The sequence below is a fragment of the Sprattus sprattus genome (assembly GCF_963457725.1).
Source record: "Sprattus sprattus genome assembly, chromosome: 15".
Lineage (NCBI taxonomy): Eukaryota > Metazoa > Chordata > Actinopteri > Clupeiformes > Clupeidae > Sprattus > Sprattus sprattus.
In genome coordinates this window covers 5,470,143-5,490,009 of record NC_137913.1, presented here as the reverse complement: position 1 = coordinate 5,490,009, position 19,867 = coordinate 5,470,143, and the positions used below count along the sequence as shown (strand labels likewise).

The window sequence follows — 19,867 nt, the reverse complement described above, 5'->3', positions numbered from 1 at the left end:
CTAATGGTATGTCCCTCAGTAACAGGCCATTTGTAAATGCTTATAAAGTATAGACAGTCTCAACTTTATATCAACCCATGCATAACACTTTACTAATGATAAGTAAATGGTTTCTATAGTGTATGTTCCTCAGTAACGGGCCTTTTGTAAATGCTTATAAAGTATAGACAGTGGCAACTTTATATTAACCCATGCAAAACACTTTACTAATGGTTAGTAAATGGTTTCTATAGTATGTTCCTCAGTTACTGGCCATTTGTAAATGCGTATAAAGTATAGACAGTGCCCACTTCATATCAACCCATGCGAAACACGTTACTAATGGTAAGTAAATGGTTTCTAAAAACCTATATTAAGCATAAACTAAGGTGTTACATGTGCTCACATATATTATTTCACGTATGAATTGGACGATAGCTTATGCATGACAAAGATTATTCATGATGACTCATAAATGGTGAGCAGACCATCAGCACATACCTTATAAAGGATATTATGAAGCATTACTAACTCATTGAAACTTGCTTGCTTAATCATTTGTAAATTATTTACAAAATGTGAGCAGACCATTATTATATACCTTATTGATGATCTTATAAATAATTAGAAAATGGTTTGAAAAATGTTCATACACACATGACTACTCGTTTACAAATAGCTTACTAATGTCCTTATAAATGATCTTTTAGATCGTTAGAAAATCATTTGAAACATGTTCATAAACACATCTGTACTCATTTCAAAACAGCTTACTCATGTCCTTATATATGATATTATAGATCATTAGAAAAGCATTTGAAAAATGTTTGTAAATACATTAATACTCATTTATAAATTGCTAACTAATGTCCTTATAAAAAACTCTTATAGATCATTAGAAAACAGGTTCATAAATACATTACTACTCATTTACAAATACATTACTAAGGTTTGTAAATGTTGGGGTAACGATTTGTAAATGATAAACAAACTATGAACAAATGCTTCATAAATGGTTTATTACGGAGGGTTATTATAAAGTGTTACCAGATGTTTTTAGGTAGACACTCTGTTTGTGACTGTGTAGCAGGTCAGAGTGTTTTTGTGTAAGAAAGATTCATTTTTTCCTTCTTAGCTGTGTTTGCTGATGGAATGTGGAGACCTTCGCTCTTCTGACTGGATGTGCTGCCCGTGTGCGTCAACCGAATTGAAAGAGCACACCCCACCTAAACCAGTACCGCACAACTACCAGCGTCTGCAATAACAGGTACTCACCCACACGCATAAAGAAAATGCTTTGAAAGTGCTTTCCTCATGTACTGAAAACATAAACACATCAATGATAAGAGTGTGTTCACATCGTGTGAGTCTGTGTGTGTGAGTGTGTGTGTGTCTGTGAGTGTGTGTTTGTGTGTCTTCATATTCTCGCTTCTCAGGAAGTTTCCCCGCCGTGGCTCTTCCAACATTCCTTTTGTTCCTCTTGCTTCTTCTTGCTATCAACATATTGCACTGTCATGTTTTGAGGACCCAGTTATGTTAGGCGTGAATTTGCCATGTCATGTTTTGTAGGTTTGCCTTCAGATATTTGCACGTCATGTTTAGTGTGGCCTCAGCACAACCATTTAGTATTACATATTGTATTATATAGACTCATCTCCTTTTATAACATATAGACTGTAATAGACACATAAATAATAATATAAAATAAAATATATAAATAAAAACATCATGCATAAAAACAAACTCTGACAAAATGACTGATAGGAGACCAGGTACGTTCAGAAATCAGCTAATTAGGTATATGAGATAAAATACCAAACTGAGGCAAGCAATGGGAAACTGTGAACCAAAGTATTTTATCTAATAATGTACTATTTATTATTTAAGACTGGACAGGAAGGAGAAGAGGGTGAGGAGGAAAAATGAAGGATTAAAAAGAAGTAAGTAAGGAGAGGGAAGAGTGAAGTGGAAAGAGTGAAGCCAGGAGAGTACAGAGTACCATCCAAACCGCACTTACTGTACATTAGCCTTGGCATCATACACACAACCAGCCAATCAGCACTCACATTAGCCTTGGCATCATACACACAACCAGCCAATCAGCACTCACATTAGGCTTGGCATCATACACACAACCAGCCAATCAGCACTCACATTAGCCTTGGCATCATACACACAACCAGCCAATCAGCACTCACATTAGGCTTGGCATCATACACACAACCAGCCAATCATCACTCACATTAGGCTTGGCATCATACACGCAACCAGCCAATCAGCACTCACATTAGAGTGAAGCCAGGAGAGTACAGAGTGAGGCCAGGCCTGTGTATGGTGTCGTGAGAGCCCGTAGCCAATAGCAGCTGTGTGATCTTGGTGAACTGAAATGACCCTAATGAACCTTAACTGTGCTTCTAATGAAGAGTGCATTACAAATCAAATTAAGTATTATTATTATTATTATTATTATTATTAAACGCCACGGAAAACATTCCTCTGAGATAAGGGAGTGATACACTAGCCAAAGATATGTGTCTTTATCTTGGCCTTCTTCATCTACAAAATCACAAAACCAAAAGCATGCCATTATTTCCGCGTACCAGGCATTTTCATAGTGATGGTGGTGCCAAACAGAGTGTTCATATTATACAATATTATCTGCAGTCCTCTCTTGATCCCGTCTTTAACTAAATCGTGTTTTGTGTGTAGTCTGTGTGTTGTATGCAGTGGTGCATATGTATGACTCTACAGTGTCTTTGTGTATGCAGATACTTCTGATGCCAAAAATTACTTTGTTATTGTGTATATTTACTAATGTTGTAAGGTTAAGACCATTTTACTATATTGTGTATATTTACTAATGTTGTAAGGTTAAGACCATTTTACTATATTGTGTATATTTACTAATGTTGTAAGGTTAAGACCATTTTACTATATTGTGCATATTTACTAATGTTGTAAAGTTAAGACCATTTTAACTACATTGTGTATATTTACTAATGTTGTAAAGTTAAGACCATTTTAACTATATTGTGTATATTTACTAATGTTGTAAGGTTAAGACCATTTTAACTATATTGTGTATATTTACTAATGTTGTAAAGTTAGGACCATTTAAACTATATTGTGTATATTTACTAATGTTGTAAGGTTAAGACCATTTTAACTACATTGTGTATATTTACTAATGTTGTAAAGTTAAGACCATTTTAACTATATTGTGTATATTTACTAATGTTGTAAGGTTAAGACTATTTTAACTATATTGTGTATATTTACTAATGTTGTAAAGTTAGGACCATTTAAACTATATTGTGTATATTTACTAATGTTGTAAGGTTAAGACCATTTTACTATATTATGTATATTTACTAATGTTGTAAGGTTATGACCATTTTACTGAAAACACAGTTTTCTTCCCAAAGTGTTCCTCAAACCTGTTCCACCGAGGTGTGCACAGAAAGATCTGTGTGGAAACGTGATGTAGAGAGTAGTCATCTCTCTTCATGCCATTATTCCCTTTTTCTCTGCCCACATCTGTGTTGCACCTTCACATTAGCCTTGATATCATACACACAACCAGCCAAACAGCAATCACATTAGCATTGATATCATACACACAACCAGCACTCACATTAGCCTTGATATCATACACACAACCAGCCAATCAGTACTCTGGCTCTTTTTTTGTGCAAAATCAGCCTGAATCACTGCCTTCACCGTCTGTAAACACATGCTTTTTCCACCTGTGTTGTTTTTTTCTCTGATTAGTTTTAGGTCCCAATAGAATTGGGTTGATTTCAATTTAAATGTATAAAATTCCTGAAATAACTGTGAACATGCTCAGATCTCAGTCCTTCAACTGGAACCACTCATACATTTTAAACTACTGAAACATTTCTCTTTTGTTTGGGGGTCATACACCTATCACTACAGAAAGCAAGGACACACAGCAGGTGCGGTGCATGGCAAGACCCATGTCATCATCATTCATCATCATCATCATCATCATCATCATCATCATCATCATCATCATCATCATCATCATCATCATCATCATCATCATCATCATCATTTATTCAGGGAGAATCGACTGAGCACAGGGCTCTTTTGCAGCAATGCCCTGTCATGTCACGCCAAACCAGTTCTTCTGTGTTATGATACCGTCTGGCTCACCTAGACATCACAACCACACAAACCTCAGCATAGGAAGGTTTTTTTTGTTCTCGACCTGGCAGACTGGCAAACCAATGCAATGTGTTCCAGGAACAATCCAATTAGATCCAGGAACAACAGAGGAGGAAGTTTGTTGTGTGGCCGGGGCAGATTCAGACGACAGCAGGTAAAGATAAGATATTAGCATGAAGTGGAAAGCAATATAATCAGCAGCAACAGCCGTGGCATGTATGAGTGGGTAGTGTGCTGATGACCTAGGCCACATGTGTCAAACTCAAGGCCCGGGGGCCTGATCAGGCCCGACAAGCCATTTAATCTGGCCCGCCAGCTCCTCAGAATGTTGCAAAAAGTTCCATTGATTTGAATGAGCAACGGTGAAATTTGATTCGGTTTGCCTAATTTTCCCTCAGGCTTAATAAAGTTTCCATCTATTTACCTATCAGAGCTTGTCTTCAGCAGCCGCTGGTCTGTCGAACTCACCAATACTGCAAGTCCCTCAATGCACTGTCCCCGTGTTGGTAGCATACGTCAATTTAGGGAGCGCTTGCCCCACTGTCCGGCCCTCGACTTACACCCATTTTTTTAATTTTGGCCCTCTGTGTATTTGAGTTTCACACCCCTGACCTAGGCTAAGAAATTAGCGATCTGTGGGACCACGGGGAGGACAAAAAGAGCCCATAGACATACAGTGCCTTGCATAAGTATTCACCCCCTTTGGATGTTTTACCCTTTCATTGCTTTTATAAATCAGGCATGGTCAATAAAAGTTGGCTTTTTGGATAGAAAAATAATCACAAAATTGCCCTCTTTAATGTCAAAGTGAAAACAGATTCTACACAGTTATGTAAATTAAATAAAAATATGTAATGAAAATAAGTGATTGCATAAGTATGTAGCTGAAGGAGGGATGGAAACTGACCGAATTGATGAGAAGATGCATGTGAAGGTGTAAGTTCTACCTAAAGTGTTGCTGGCGTTTAAATACTTAAAAACCTAAAGGTTAAAAGGTTAAACACTGGCATGTAGTCATGCATGGTGTTTTAGTTTAACTGTTTATCGTGTCAACTTCTCAACATCATTGTTAAACAAGAATGGGAGCATTCAGAGAATGCAAACCTCCGCCTTGTGACCTTGACCTTTGACCTTGACATCTGAAAATCTAATCAATTATTGCCATTATATTACCCAATCTCCCCACAAAGTTTGATGGAAATCGGTCCATGCGTTTCTGCGTAATCCTGCTGACAAACAAACAAACAAACAGACAAACAAACAAACAAACATAAAGGGGCGAAAACATAACCTCTTTGGCGGAGGTAAAAAAAAGCTAAGAGGGAGAGACCGCACATTTAAAATCACTGCAAAGGTGCAACCATTTCTCTCTCACACTGACTCTGAAAGACTGATGCATGCTTGAAAATGAGTGTCTAACATAAGCGCTTTAACCCCTTGTTGTGAACGGCTGTAGATTTCTCAGTCTGTTATAGTTTAAGGTCAAATGTGATGCTCCACTTTGTTGTTACAAACATGGTGGTGTCCGTGTTTGAACGGTGAGAACAGATAGACAGGCAAGCACACACATACACAAACACTACATGTTTCTAATGTACACACACAAACACAAATACTACATGTTTTTAATGTACACACACATACACAAATACTACATGTTTTAAATGTACACACACATACACAAAGACTACATGTTTTTAATGAACTGCCAAAGACCCATCATTGAGACTGCAAAGAGAAACCAGGCCCCAGGCCAAGTTTCTAAATTCTTTGAAACAAATGAGCAATCTCTGACAAACTAGTATTGGCTGCACTTCAGTCAGATGCATCTTCCGTGAGTGACAGGTCATTATCTTGATGTTTGAGGAGAGACTTCCTCAACTCATCACATGTTTTTATTTGTTTTTATTTCCTTCATCTCTATCCTCTTCTGTTTCTATGAACTAGTCAGACCTGACGGCTCGATGCTTGATGCTGTATGGCCCAGTCCTATTGTCTTGGTTGCCATGTTAATTGTTATCACGGTCACTAGGGAAAGAACAAACCAAAGGTCATTTGTATTCAGCTACCCTGAACCTACTTGGGATGTCATTGTGTGGAGTCCAATTTTTGCAATGTTGGGCTATTCAATTAAAGTTCTGCTTAAGGTTTCTTCTTGATTTACAGGGAGTTTCCCTTGCCCCTGTCGCCATTGTGCCAGCAGACCAAACCAACAGATCAAACCAACAGATCAAACCATCAGACCAAACCAACAGTTTGATCAGATCAAACCATCAGACCAAACCAACAGATCAAACCAACAGATCAAACCAGCAGACCAAACCAACAGATCAAACCATCAGACCAAACCAACAGATCTAACCATCAGATCAAACCAGCAGACCAAACCAAGAGATCTAACCAGCAATTCAAACCAACAGATCAAGAAAGTTTGCTATTTGTGTCATGATAGTTGCTTGCCTTGAAATACTTCTGGAATACAGATTGTAGGGGTGGATATGCTAAAGATGGTTTTCTAATTATTCAAGAGAGGGGAAAATGTTATTGTACTGTAACTGTAAGTCCATAAAAAATTGATGCCAAATTCAGAGGAAACCACGGATCAGTATTACGGCTGCAGTACACTTTCTGTACAGAGAATGTCACATAGAGCTTTTATGAGGCATATAGCAGAATTTCATATTTAGTGTTTTTGTTTAACAGTACAATATGTATTGTAAGAGGTGTCATACTTCAAGTTCTTTTAGTTTTTTAGTTCCTCTTACATTCAGTGACAGAGTGGTCTAATGGGAGAGAGCACACACCAGTGCATTTTGCACCAAGGGTTAACTGATGTGATCAGGTGTGTGTTTGTAAAGCCCACTGTGTAAAGAGATTTGAAATAGTGGGCAATGTATTGAGACAAGTGTGTAAACAATTGTAAAAACTGTAAATCGCTTTCACAAAGATCTGAGCATTTGGAGAACTGTAAGGTCAGAGACATACCCTCTCAAAGCTCCCTCTGTCAAAAAGGTACTGCAGACCTCTCCACACAGTTAAATCCGTCATGGCTTGAAGGACCACTGCCATCTAAAACCAAACAGATTGAAATGCAAGGCCTCTGTTGAAACTTTAATTTACCCATCAACAGATTGACAGAAGTTTGACCTTTCACCTTTGAGTGACCTCTGACCCCTGAAGGTGGCCTTAACAATGGATGTCATCAGCTGTGGTGACAGGATAGAGACACATGCACGAGGGGGAGTAGGATGCCAAAAGTCTGCATTGAATGCATTTTGAATCACAGCAATGCCAAAGTATCCACGGTTTAGTTCATAGTCTAATTATATGGTGAATGTAGGATGTCAACTCTGCACTGGTACAAGTTTCAATCCAATTGAAAAAAAAAAAAAACAGGCATGTCTATCATTTTAAAGACAGTTGCATACTCTTTATTTATTTTAAAATATGATGCTCTAAAATTCTCAATTGTATTGGCCAGAAAAGACAACCAGCTTCTCCTCTGTGTATGTGTGTGTGTGTGTGTTTGTTTTGATGGATTTGTTTGTGTATTAACACATTTGTCCTGTAAAAAAAACAAAAACAGGGATGTCTATCATTTTACGTAAAGACAGTTGCAAACTCTTTATTTATTTTAAAATAAGATGCTGTAAAATTCTCAATTGTGTTGGCCAGAAAAGACAACCAGCTTCTCCTCTGTGTGTGTGTGTGTGTGTGTGTGTGTGTGTGTGTGTGTGTTTGTTTTGATTCATTCATTTGTTTGTTTATTTACACATTTGTCCTTCAGCCTATTCCTAAGCATCACCCCCTGATCAGCCTCTGGCAGTAGAGGGACCACTGGATGAGAGACACACTGCCATACCAACATTCACCAGGGCAGCAAAGGAAAGAAGTCATTTTCAATGAGATGCAAGAGAGAACAAGTATCTGGATAACTCGAGGAGGAAATACTAGTCCATAAAATGCTACTTACTGGAACAACAGACACCTAGACGAACCTGCAGATCACAATTTTTCATGTGGAATGTGTGTCTGTTTACTTGGCATTGTCTCTGTCAACAGCAATTATCAAGTCCATCAACTGGTAATAATCATATTGAGATCCTGTGGTTGGAAAGCACCAGGTATTGCTGACATGCTGAATAACGTATTAATCATGACTGAAATTAGAAGGAAAGAGGAGAGAACTTACCCATGATGCTAAAAGGCGTGGCCACCATGATGACCTCTTCAGCTTTAAATACAGCACACATCTGCAGGTAGATGCAGAGAGCTGAGGACACCTGCTAGAGGTAAGAGCATCACACTCATATGGGACATGGGAATGGTGGCTACATACATGCATGGTGTTTGAAAATAATTTTCTTTACCGAAGTGCCTTTGCTTTTGGTGTGAGGTGAAATTGAAGGATAAGTCGGTGTAATGTATGATCAAATAATTTATTTACTGTTCATTTGGAAATGCAAACTGCAATCAATTATTGTAAATCTGAATTTTTATATAAAAATATTACATGTTACTCACAAGCGACTAAAATTTCAGGGGAGAACCTTACGCTGAAGCACACACTAATGTCACATCACTATATGTATAGTTTTCTGTGATGGCTAATTTATCTATAAGATTTGGCTAGTTCCTTACAGCCTCAGTGCAGATATGAGTGGACGTCTTACTCTGATCCTTTTAATGACAGTTGGACCAACTCTTTGTGTGTCACAGAAATGGCGCGTATGCTGTGTGTTCTGGCCGTGGGGCTGTGTGTTTGTGTGCTGGCACAGGTGTCTGCAGGTGAGTCAAATCCTCTTTGACTGTGTGGGACAATGTTCACTCTTTTTCAGTATTACTACTAGTAGTACAGTATTATAACTAATGTCCCTTTTTTTGTTATTATTTCTGATTAATTTGATAATAAGAAAGATAAACAATTACAATTGGATCTCAATTCATTTGAAATGTAGTTATAATACGTTAAATCTGAAATCTGTTACATTTGAAATTTCAGTGGCAAAGTGCAAAAACACTGTGTTTAAGCCAAAACACTGTGTTTACATTAATTTCACTATCATCAAAAATGTTTATATACCAGTACTCTCAATTGTTTTTAGTTATTTACACTGTTGTTTACTTGTTTGTGTGTGTGTTTATTATCACTCATAGAGACCTTGAGTAAAGGTTCCGTTCTGAGAGCCGTCAGTGATGCCAAAAAAATCATTGATGATGCCTACACATACTCTCGGGCAGAGTAAGTGTGAGACTGTACATACATGATTGAGCATTGAAGTGTGTGTTTGTGTGCAATGGATACTGATGCTATGCGTGTGTGTGTGTGTGTGTGTGTGTGTGTGTGTGTGTGTGTGTGTGTGTGTGTGGTGTGTGTGCTTGCGTGTGTGTGTGTGTGTGTGTGTGTGTGTGTGTGTGTGTGCGTGTGTGTGTCTGTGTGTATGTGTGTGTGTGTGTGTGTGCAGAACTCTGAGGCGTGTGAGGACAAAGAAATCCCTAAACCCATCTGACCTCCTGCGTTTGGTGAAGCAGCCGGCTCGAGAGACGCGCTCGGCAGTGAGAGCAGCAGACTACCTGGAGTACACACTCCAGCTCCTGCAGGACAGACACCACATCCACAAGCGCTCACTCAATGCAACAGGTACACACACACACATACACACCCACACACACACACACACACACACACATACACACACACACATACACACACACACACACACACACACACACACACACACACACACACACACACACACACACACACACACACACACACACACACACACACACACACACAGGCATACAGACACATACACACAAACAGAGAGACAGACACACACACAAACAAACAGTCAAACAAACACACACAAAGACAGACAGACAGACACACACACAAACAGACACACACACACACACTCACGTATTATACTTCTGTGTTTGTGGCAGATATGATCAGCGAAGAGCATTTGGAGATCATCGCTAATCTGACTGGATGTGCTGCCCGTGTGCGTCAACCGAGTTGTAAGACCACACCCAACCTTAACCAGTACCGCACAGCTACCAGCGTCTGCAATAACAGGTACACACACACACACCCACACACGCATGATCACACACACACACACACACACACACACACAAGCACCTACACACACGCATACAAAAACACACATACACACACACACATACAAACACACACACACAAACCCACGCTCACACACACACACACACACACACACACATACAAACACACACACACAAACCCACGCTCACACACACACACACACACACACACACACACACACACACACACACACACACACACACACACACACACACACACACAGTGCTTTGAAAGCAGTGTTGTATTTAATCTAACTAGCCAGCAGGAAATAAATGTAGGTAAAGGCACCCCTGCAACTTTAGAGGCTTGAGACTCGAAAAATAAACATTCAATTTCTAGTCTTTTTAACACGTAGTAAGTTTCAATAACTCCATACCATTACATATCGACATTAAAGGAGCAAAGATGAGACGTCGTTGTGTGGTGAGAACTGATAGAAAATCGTAAACAACAATTGCCGGTGGGGAGAGGCGATTTTTTCAAATCTTCCGACTGCACACGAACAAGACCGATGAGTCCCGAACGCTTCCGGAGATTCTATCACGTGATCCTGTCACTGGTTCTGTTTGCGAATGCGCAAATAGAATAGCTCGCAAATAGTGACGTCACGCGTTCGGAAAACTCAGAGAATTGCCGACGGGAATCCGTTACTGACTGGAATCCTGCTTTATTTATTGGTGGCACCAATAAATAAAGGGCTACGCTCTTGCGGCTAGTTTTAGCGCTCTCTTTAACGCCCAAAGTATCAAATAATGACGCAAATGTGCTAATATGGTGAAGTAAATGTCAATATCATAAAGATCTTATCCAGAATATTTCCATTTTGATGCCCTAATGTTGCACTGGGTGCCTTTAAATACATCCATAAAAATAAATGTTTATCTTAACTTAACTTAAATCCGTATTCAAATAATGAAGAGAAAGTCTATTTAATGTAAACTATACACTTAAAGTTACAACAAGCAGTGAGGGTCTGGGTGTGGTTTCCTCATACACTGAATAAAGACCCATCAATCCTAAGAGTGTGTTCACATGTATATGTGTGTGTGTGTGTGTGTATGGGTGTGTGTGTGTGTGTGTCTTCATATTTGTGCTTTCTCAGGAAGTTTCCCCGCTGTGGATCCTCCAACACTCCTTTTCTGCGCTTGCTTCCCGCTGAGTATCAAGATGGCGTCAACCTACCACAGGGCTGGGACCCCATAATGCAGCGCAATGGAGCCATGCTGCCACTGGTATGTGTGTGTGTGCATGTGTGTGGGTGTGTCTGTGTGTGTGTGTGTGGGGATATGTGTGTGTGTGTGTGTGTGTATGTGTATGTGTGTGTGTGTGTGTGTGTGTGTGTGTGGGGGGGTGTGTGTGTGTGTGTGTGTGTGTGTGTGTGTGTGTGTGTGTGTGTGTGTTGTGTGTGTGTGTGTGTGTGTGTGTGTGTGTGTGTGTGTGTGTGTATGTGTGTGGGTGTGTCTGTGTGTGTGTGGGTATGTGTGTGTGCGTGGGTGTGTGGGGGTGCATGTGTGGGGGTATGTCTGTGTGTGGGCTAGTGTGCAGAGTGTGTATGTGTGTGAGGGTATGTGTTCATAGTGTGGGTAATGGATGTCAACAATCAGTTAACCAACAAATCAGCCATTAATTCATAGTAACTCAATTTGTACACATACACATGAACTTACTTCGTCAACAGTTAAAATCCCAGCATCATGAAGATGAACCTGTGAGAAATCATTAATTCCAGTTATCCTGCTCTTCCCTAATTTTTATATGGCTATGTCTGCACCTTTTTTCTGTCTTTTCCTTTAGGTGAGGCTCGTTTCCAACCGTATCTTAAGCACAGCTAACGAGGATGTAGTGAGTGACAATCTCTACACACATCTGATCACCATCTTCGGTCAGTGGACGGACCATGACCTCACCTTTACGCCTCACTCCCCGAGCATCCGCTCCTTCAGCGGTGGCATCAGATGTAACGAGAGCTGTGAGAGTACAGAGCCGTGCTTCCCCATCCTTGTATGTAACCATTCAGAATTTCCCTACAGCTTTCCATCAGTACATTTGCATATTAGCTAAATCAATAAGGTAATAGTAAAAACAAGAAGTAGAGAACTGGTAAATAATCATATTGAGACAACAATAATATAAGCTGAATTGGAATTTTAGTCATAGCAATGCATAAATAAATAAATGCACATGACTCTATCTTTTCAACACGCAGATTCCTCCCAATGACACACGCCCAAGCTTTGGCCGGAACTCGGACGAGTGCATCCCATTCTTCCGTTCGGCTCCGGCTTGCGGGACTGGCAACACCGGCCATATTTTCGGAGCTGCCAACGTGCGGGAGCAACTAAATGCCCTGACGGCCTTCCTGGATGTGGGGCAGGTGTACGGTGCAGATGAGGGGCTGGCACGTGACCTGCGTGATCTTACCACTGACAGCGGACTGCTGCGTGTGAATGAAAGATTCAATGACAGCGGACGTGAGCTGCTGCCCTTCTCTCGTATAAAGGACATGTGTGCCAACCGTAAGAACATCACCAACGATACCAATGCTGAAGACGTGCCCTGTTTCCTAGCTGGTAAGTATGCACACATGTGTGTATGTCTACTTACTGATTTCTTTCTTTCTGCGAAATCAATACAGTGCAAAAGCTTATACATGTGTATGATTATCTGTGCTTGTACAGGGGATGTACGTGTGGATGAGAACATTGGGCTGGCCTCCATGCATACTATGATGATGCGTGAACACAACCGTCTGGCACGCGCTCTGGCCAAACTTAACCCCCAATGGAGCGGAGAGACAATCTTCCAGGAGGCTCGCAAGATCATGGGTGGCTACTTCCAGGTGTGTATGTGTGTGTGTGTGTGTGTGTGTGTGTGTGTGTGTGTGTGTGTGTGTGTGTGTGTGTGTGTGTGTGAGTGTGTGTGTCCATGGAAGTCTACGTACAAGCGCGTGCCTCTAGGGTGTGCGTCTCGTAAGCTCCTGTAACATTTTGTGTTGGGTTCGTTTAGGTGGGATCTTCACTTAGTAGATAGACGAACTGTAGGGAGACAAGGATGTTCTTGAACAGTTTATTGAATCTCTTCTCACTCCTTCACATCAATTTGAAAGCTGGACCAAAGTGTTTGATTTAATTCAATTACAACTAGGCTCAATACCAAAATAAGATGTAAGTACAGTTTGGAGTCTGGACAGTCTTTTTCTCTCAACGCCTAGGTAGATCTTGCCTTCACCAAGGCAAAGGTCGGTGATCTTGGGCCTAAAAAGTTTGGGTACCACTGTCCTAGATGGACCAAATGTTAAATTTGAAAATAGAAAATGCTTCAGCTTACACAACGCATACATGATGCTCGTCTGACAACTACAGATATCATGAAACAAACTGCATATCAGTTTACCAACATTCATTTCCACATTGTTTACCCCTTTTGCTCACAGGTGATCACATTCCGTGACTACCTGCTCCACATCGTTGGCCCAGAGCTTCATGGCCCTTTGACTGACACTTTTCCTGGTTACGATGAGAATGTGGACCCGTCCATCTCTAATGTGTTCGCCACTGCAGCCTACCGCTTCGCTCACCTGGCTATACAGCCCTTCATGTTCCGCCTGGATGAGAACTATCAGGAGCATCCAAAGTGGCCCAGTGTGCTGTTCCACAAGAACTTCTTTACGCCCTGGAGGCTGGTCTTCGAGGGTGAGAGAACATGACATGGATCTGCTAGTATACACACATCATGGAACTTATACCAGCTTTCATACATGAACATGGATCCCACAGTCAGGGAAAACTCTAAATGAATCCTAAAATTGAGTTGGGATCAGGTACAACATCGGATTGATCATTTCATTCACACTCCCATTCCCATTCAATGTCCCGTAATGATGAAGTAATGGGTGTCGTGTATTCCCACCAGACCGCATTTAACAGGATGCTATGGAGCAATAGCTTAGGGAAGGATCTTAACAGGTTGTGTTAGTCTAATATGAACTTTAATATGAAGCTGCACAGCACCCAAAGGGTTCCTACCAAGCGTATCTTTTTTTTTAAACTATCTTAGCTTATAATTTCTTGCAAAGTAAAGAGATAAAAAGGCAAAGATAATTTCAAGAAATATTACAAAAATGCTTCTTAAATGTGATATTCTAAAACATGAGCTTTCTGTGTCTCCTTGTAGGGGGCATTGACCCTGTGATCAGAGGTCTGGTGGGCCGTCAGGCAAAGCTCAACACCCAAGAACACATGATGCACAATGAGCTACGTGAGCGCCTCTTTCAGTTCCTGGAGCACGTGGCACTGGACCTGGGTGCTCTTAACATGCAAAGGGGACGCGACCATGGCCTTCCTGGTGTGTGTTCTTACCTCCTTGTTTTGTAATCCTGCTTAAAGAATGCCGGTGATCTTAACTCCAACGCCTGTGATCTTAACTCTTATGCCACACCTAGACCAGACCACCTGCCCCAGTAGAAGTGCCCAGTACAACTTTTATCAAACATCCACTCCATTTGTCTTCTCCCCGACTTAATACTCTCTTACACAATGTGAAGGCATCTATTTGTCAAACATCATCTCATCACACACTACTCTTTCCTCCTGTCTTTTCTGATTTCCATTCAACACATGTTTCCCATGATATTATAATAACATTTGTAATTATGAAATGTGCTAATAGATGTTTATGTAAACTAAATGACTAAATAGTATTTAACACCAAACTATAGTCCTCGAGAGCTCTCTGTTGGCAGTACAGAGACATGAGTGGCTAATGTAAATCATGTCACCTTCCAGGCTACAACAGCTGGCGTGGGTTCTGCGGGCTGTCCAAGCCTCGCACACTGGAGGAGCTGTCTGTGGTCATGAACAACACAGAGCTGGCCCGCCAGCTGCTGGAGCTCTACGGCACCGTGGACAACATTGACGTTTGGCTGGGTGGCGTGGCCGAACCCTTTGTGAACGGAGGCCGTGTGGGACAGCTGTTCGCCTGCATCATTGCCAGGCAGTTCCAGAGGATCCGCCTGGGTGACAGGTCAGCACACACACACACACACACCCTCTTTATTCTTTCTTTAACATACACCCACATATTATTGTGTAAAACTGTATATTAATATTTGTTTGTGTGTGTGTGTGTGTGTGTGTGTGTGTGTGTGTGTGTGCATCAGTCTGTGGTGGGAGAATGATGGTGTATTCACCGATGCCCAGCGTGAGTCTTTGAGGGCGACGTCTCTGTCTCGCATCATGTGTGACAACACCGGCATTACTGAGGTGCCTGAGAACCCCTTCGAGTTCCGTCCCCGTGGGTCTGGATACACACGCTGCGAGGACATCCCAGCCTTCGACCTGAGCCCCTGGAAAGCCGAAGGTAAGATACTAACGTGACAGAGACAAACAGAGAGGCAGAGAGAGGATTATGTATGTATTTAGAGGTCTGAGAAGTAGAGTTCTAACCTTAGCTGAGAGCGTTTACATATATGTGTGTGTGTAAGTGTGCGTGTGTTCTGAATAATAATTGTCAAGAGAAGAAGAATCTTCCTGTGTGTACATGTTTGGGTATTTGTGTAAAACTATGTTTGTCTTAGGAGGTGAGGATAGAGCGCACCCTGGCAGCGGCAAAGTGGGACCCCAAGGTGAGAGGCAATCAGTCAACCATCTTCTCTTTATCTATGCCTTAATAAGCTAACTGTCTCTGCCTCTGTAGAACCATCACCATGCATATTAAAGCACACATTAGCACAGAGATAATGATCGCAACATAACAGCGTCTTCCCTGTGAGTGAGAAGAACCATAACTGAAATAGAACTCTACAGAATTTGAACATTTGAATTCTCCCCTCTCTCTCAGGACCACCTGGCCCCCAAGGCCCACCAGGGCCCCCAGGATCGAATGGCGCTGCTTCTCGTGAGGCCTTTGCTGTGCGCCTGGGCTACAACTTCCCACACCCAGGCAAGCCGATCTCCTTCAAGAACGTCATCTACAATGGCCAGGACCTGTACAGCACTAAGACAGGCCTGTTCACGTGCACACAGCCGGGCGTCTACCAGTTTGACTTCCACTGCACGCTCTACCAGAATGTGGGCAACGTGGACCTGCGCCACAACGACAAGCTGGTGCTCCACTCCTTCACCACGCAGCAGAGCGGCTATGTGACGGCCACCGGGGGCACCATTCTGCAGCTGGCGGCCGGTGACACCGTCTACCTCAGCGCCAACTACGGGGGCAACGGCCTGACCGCTGACAGCTTCTTCTCTGGGCACATTCTCTTCTCCGTCTAACGTGCCAGTGGCTGAGGCCTCCACATCCCCACATGCTCTCATCGTCTGTCCTCCTCTCATACTCTTCTTTCCCTCTTCTTGTCTCTGATCTTCTCCCAATCACTCCTCTCCTCTTTCTCCGTCACTCAGGTCAGTGAAAATAAGATGAAGGATGAGCACTTAAGTAACTGAAGGATGAGCACTTAATGTGTATTACATGTTGTGTTTTATTTTGTTTTAAAATCTTCCATGAATGATCCATCTTACTTTATTAATGAGAGGGAAATACTCACTTCAGGGAACTGTTGCATACTTGTTTGCACTGCTTTATCAATGCACTGAAAGCACAAATACTCAAACACGCACAGACATGTCTATTTTTTTTACTTTTTTATTGTGGTGATTTGTTAGCACCAATTCAGGGATTTGAGTCAAATAGTGTTGTTAACATATATTTGAAGTATTTGCTTGTTGATCCATGCACTTTTTGTCTATACTAATGAACAAACCTGTCCTTTCTTTAAGATCTTGTAAGATCTTCTTTAGGATGTGTACATTCTAAATGCAATAAAGATTTAAATGCTGCACCTGAGTGGTTTTCTTGTGCAGTGATGACATTGTAAAAATGTTGGTTAGGTGTGTGATATTCACAAAGACTAAATTACAGCAACAAGCCCTGAGGAGACTTAAAGTAGCAATAAGGAGTTATGTTCCAAAGCTAACAAGCTAACTACCTAAAAGTCATGCAAATATACTGGAAACACCACCAACAGTTCAGTTGACACTGATATAAACTTGCCAACACACTAACTGGTGTCTTCTGGCAGTGTAGCTGCCAATGTCATGCTGTGAAAGCTTTTCTACAATTTTTGCAGGGTATTCCAGCCCGGTAAACAGAACTACATAGCGCATATCCTGGATGGCTAGTGGGAGAGACACAGGTGTTTATCTGTCCTGCACATGACCATATGCTATCGAAAATGTATCGAATTATCGAAATTATTTGAGGATGGTACCAAAACTAGTTGCCTATAAAACCATACCTCAAAAAGTGTCAAATTGTTGCATAGTGTTACTTTAAGTGGGTTGTCTTGTGAATCCCAGCTACAGGCTAAGACAAACATGGGCAAAGTACGGCCCGTTGGGCTTTTTAATCTGGCCCTAGCGTCTGGCCCAATTTTATTAAATGACGCATCGACTATAAAAATCCACATCGACCATTTTTCACAATCAACGTTGTCGATTTTGTCGACTTATTGTTGCAGTTCTATGCCGCACAGAGCCTGTGTGGCTGCTCTAACCTGTTAATGTAAATAATACAGAAGTTCAAGTGAGGTAATTGGTTTGGGCGCAGGCCTCAGATGTTTCCATGATGTTTGATGTGATCAGTCACGTTACGACATGTTTTTGTATTGTTCATGTTCGTGCAATTTGTTAAATTGCCTTGCAAATAAATGCTTTGCTACCTGTTAAAGGCCAAGTCCTTTCATGTGATGATTTTTACATGTCATTTATATTAGTTCACACACACAAACACTCCATCCATCTGTTCCTGGCCCGGCCCCTCTGTCAAATTTTAGAACCCATTGTGGCCCGCGAGTCAAAAAGTTTGCCCACCCCTGGGCTAAGATGTAGTCTGATGAACAGTATATGTTTCATAAACCTTAATGACTGAAAGGAGTTCTTTATGGATTATATTTTGGCAGCCTACAGGCATACACAATGATTTAAGTTACGTATTCCCTTATCTTCCCCACCAAACCTGTTCGGGAAAATGATCCCTTTGGAATTAAAACCTTCCTTGTAAATGGTTAATGAGAACTGTAGGTTTCTGCCTCTGTTCTCTCCAGATGTTTTATTTCAGGTTATATCCTGGTCTCTTGTGGTGGGATTCGTTCGGAGTGTGGAACTCATTTACTTCCTCAAGCTCAGAATGTCAGGAGCTGTATGGCCCAAAGGAGGTGTTTAAAACTCACATCAAAACACACCTGTTTAGGCAAGCCTATAACCTGTAAAGGTCCTGCCAACTGAAGTTGTTGCTGTATTATGTATTATTCAATGTTTTATTCACTGTTGTAAGGCGACCTTGGTTTTCTTTAAAGGCGCCCTATAAATAAAATGTATTATTATTATTATTATTATTATTATTATTATTTATGTGTAATTTGCATGACCATATATACTATCAAAATTAATTTGTTACCAAAGGATGGTACCAAAACTAGTTGCCTATAAAACCGTTCCTCAAAGAGTGTCAAATTGTTGCATAGTGTTACTTTAAAGAGGCTCTCTGACTGTACACATGTTTTACAGAACAGTGTTGGTGCGGTCTCTATGTCAATGCCACAAAACCAACTCATGGGGGCGCTATCCGCTCCTCACCCAAGAAGTATGCTGTTGCAGTTGTTTTAGTACCAAAAGCTTAGTTGAGACTCAGTCGGAGAATGATCAGTCAAGAAACAGGCTTCATTCTTGCATTAATGCGCATCAAGGCAGAGAGGGAGGCTTCACTCAGAAGAGTCACCTATTTCTCTGATTACGTAGACATTAAAACAGCACACTGGGCCAAGTTTAAGTTTCTGTCACATGTCAGTCTTGTTAATTATGGTTGTTTACTGATTTGTGTAGTCATGTGTTCTTTGTATGATAATTGTGTGTGTTGTGCTCTGGGTAGGGGGGAACTGTGTGGCAGGAACTCTATACTGTGGACTGATGAACTGATGGACTAATAGCCACAGTTTTTATTTGATTGAATGATTGAGACAGTGGGAGGAATCCTTTTTATAAAAGATGGGGTACGGAGAAGGAAATGACTCGTCTTCCCAGGCAACGCCATCCAGCTGGGTCAGAACGAAGGGCAACCAGCCAGCGTAGTTACTAGTTAAGAATCTTAAAGATGACTTTGTAAACCTTGGTTACATAGGCCTTTACTCTTACACACACATACAGTAGATATGAACTGATAAATGTCTTCCTCAGAAAGTCTTGTTGTGCTTGACGTGTCTTGCCAAGGCACACAAAGAACTCTGATGTTATGAACCTAGTGAAGGCTAAATTTTTTCCTTTATTGATTCTGCTGTTTGGAGACTAAATGAGTGGGCAGAGCACGGCTGCATACAAAACTATGTTTATAGTGATGAGGAACAACGTTTTCACAGCCATCAGCATTAGTGGGTTAAGGACATAATATATGAGAGAGAAAATGCTTGGTTGATAAACAGATAAAGAATTACATTTAAGTAAACAATTAAGAGTAGGTTATATGGCCACTTTATTATTAGTGCTGTCAAACAATTCAAATATTTAATCGCGATTAATCGCATTT

At 41.1% G+C, this 19,867-nt stretch overlaps 1 protein-coding gene across 1 annotated transcript; it reads left to right on the top strand.

Moving 5' to 3' along the window:
* Nucleotides 1-8,888: 8,888 nt before the first annotated feature.
* Nucleotides 8,889-16,563, top strand: LOC308375766 (eosinophil peroxidase-like; the record flags this gene model as incomplete). The annotated part of the gene is made up of 14 exons (XM_080851944.1): nucleotides 8,889-8,955; nucleotides 9,325-9,409; nucleotides 9,633-9,808; nucleotides 10,117-10,249; nucleotides 11,397-11,526; nucleotides 12,089-12,295; nucleotides 12,501-12,864; nucleotides 12,973-13,133; nucleotides 13,728-13,986; nucleotides 14,468-14,638; nucleotides 15,079-15,316; nucleotides 15,453-15,652; nucleotides 15,870-15,917; nucleotides 16,133-16,563. The coding sequence occupies 14 exons, from the start codon at nucleotides 8,889-8,891 to the stop codon at nucleotides 16,561-16,563; spliced, it is 2,670 nt and encodes an 889-aa protein (XP_080708070.1).
* Nucleotides 16,564-19,867: the final 3,304 nt, after the last annotated feature.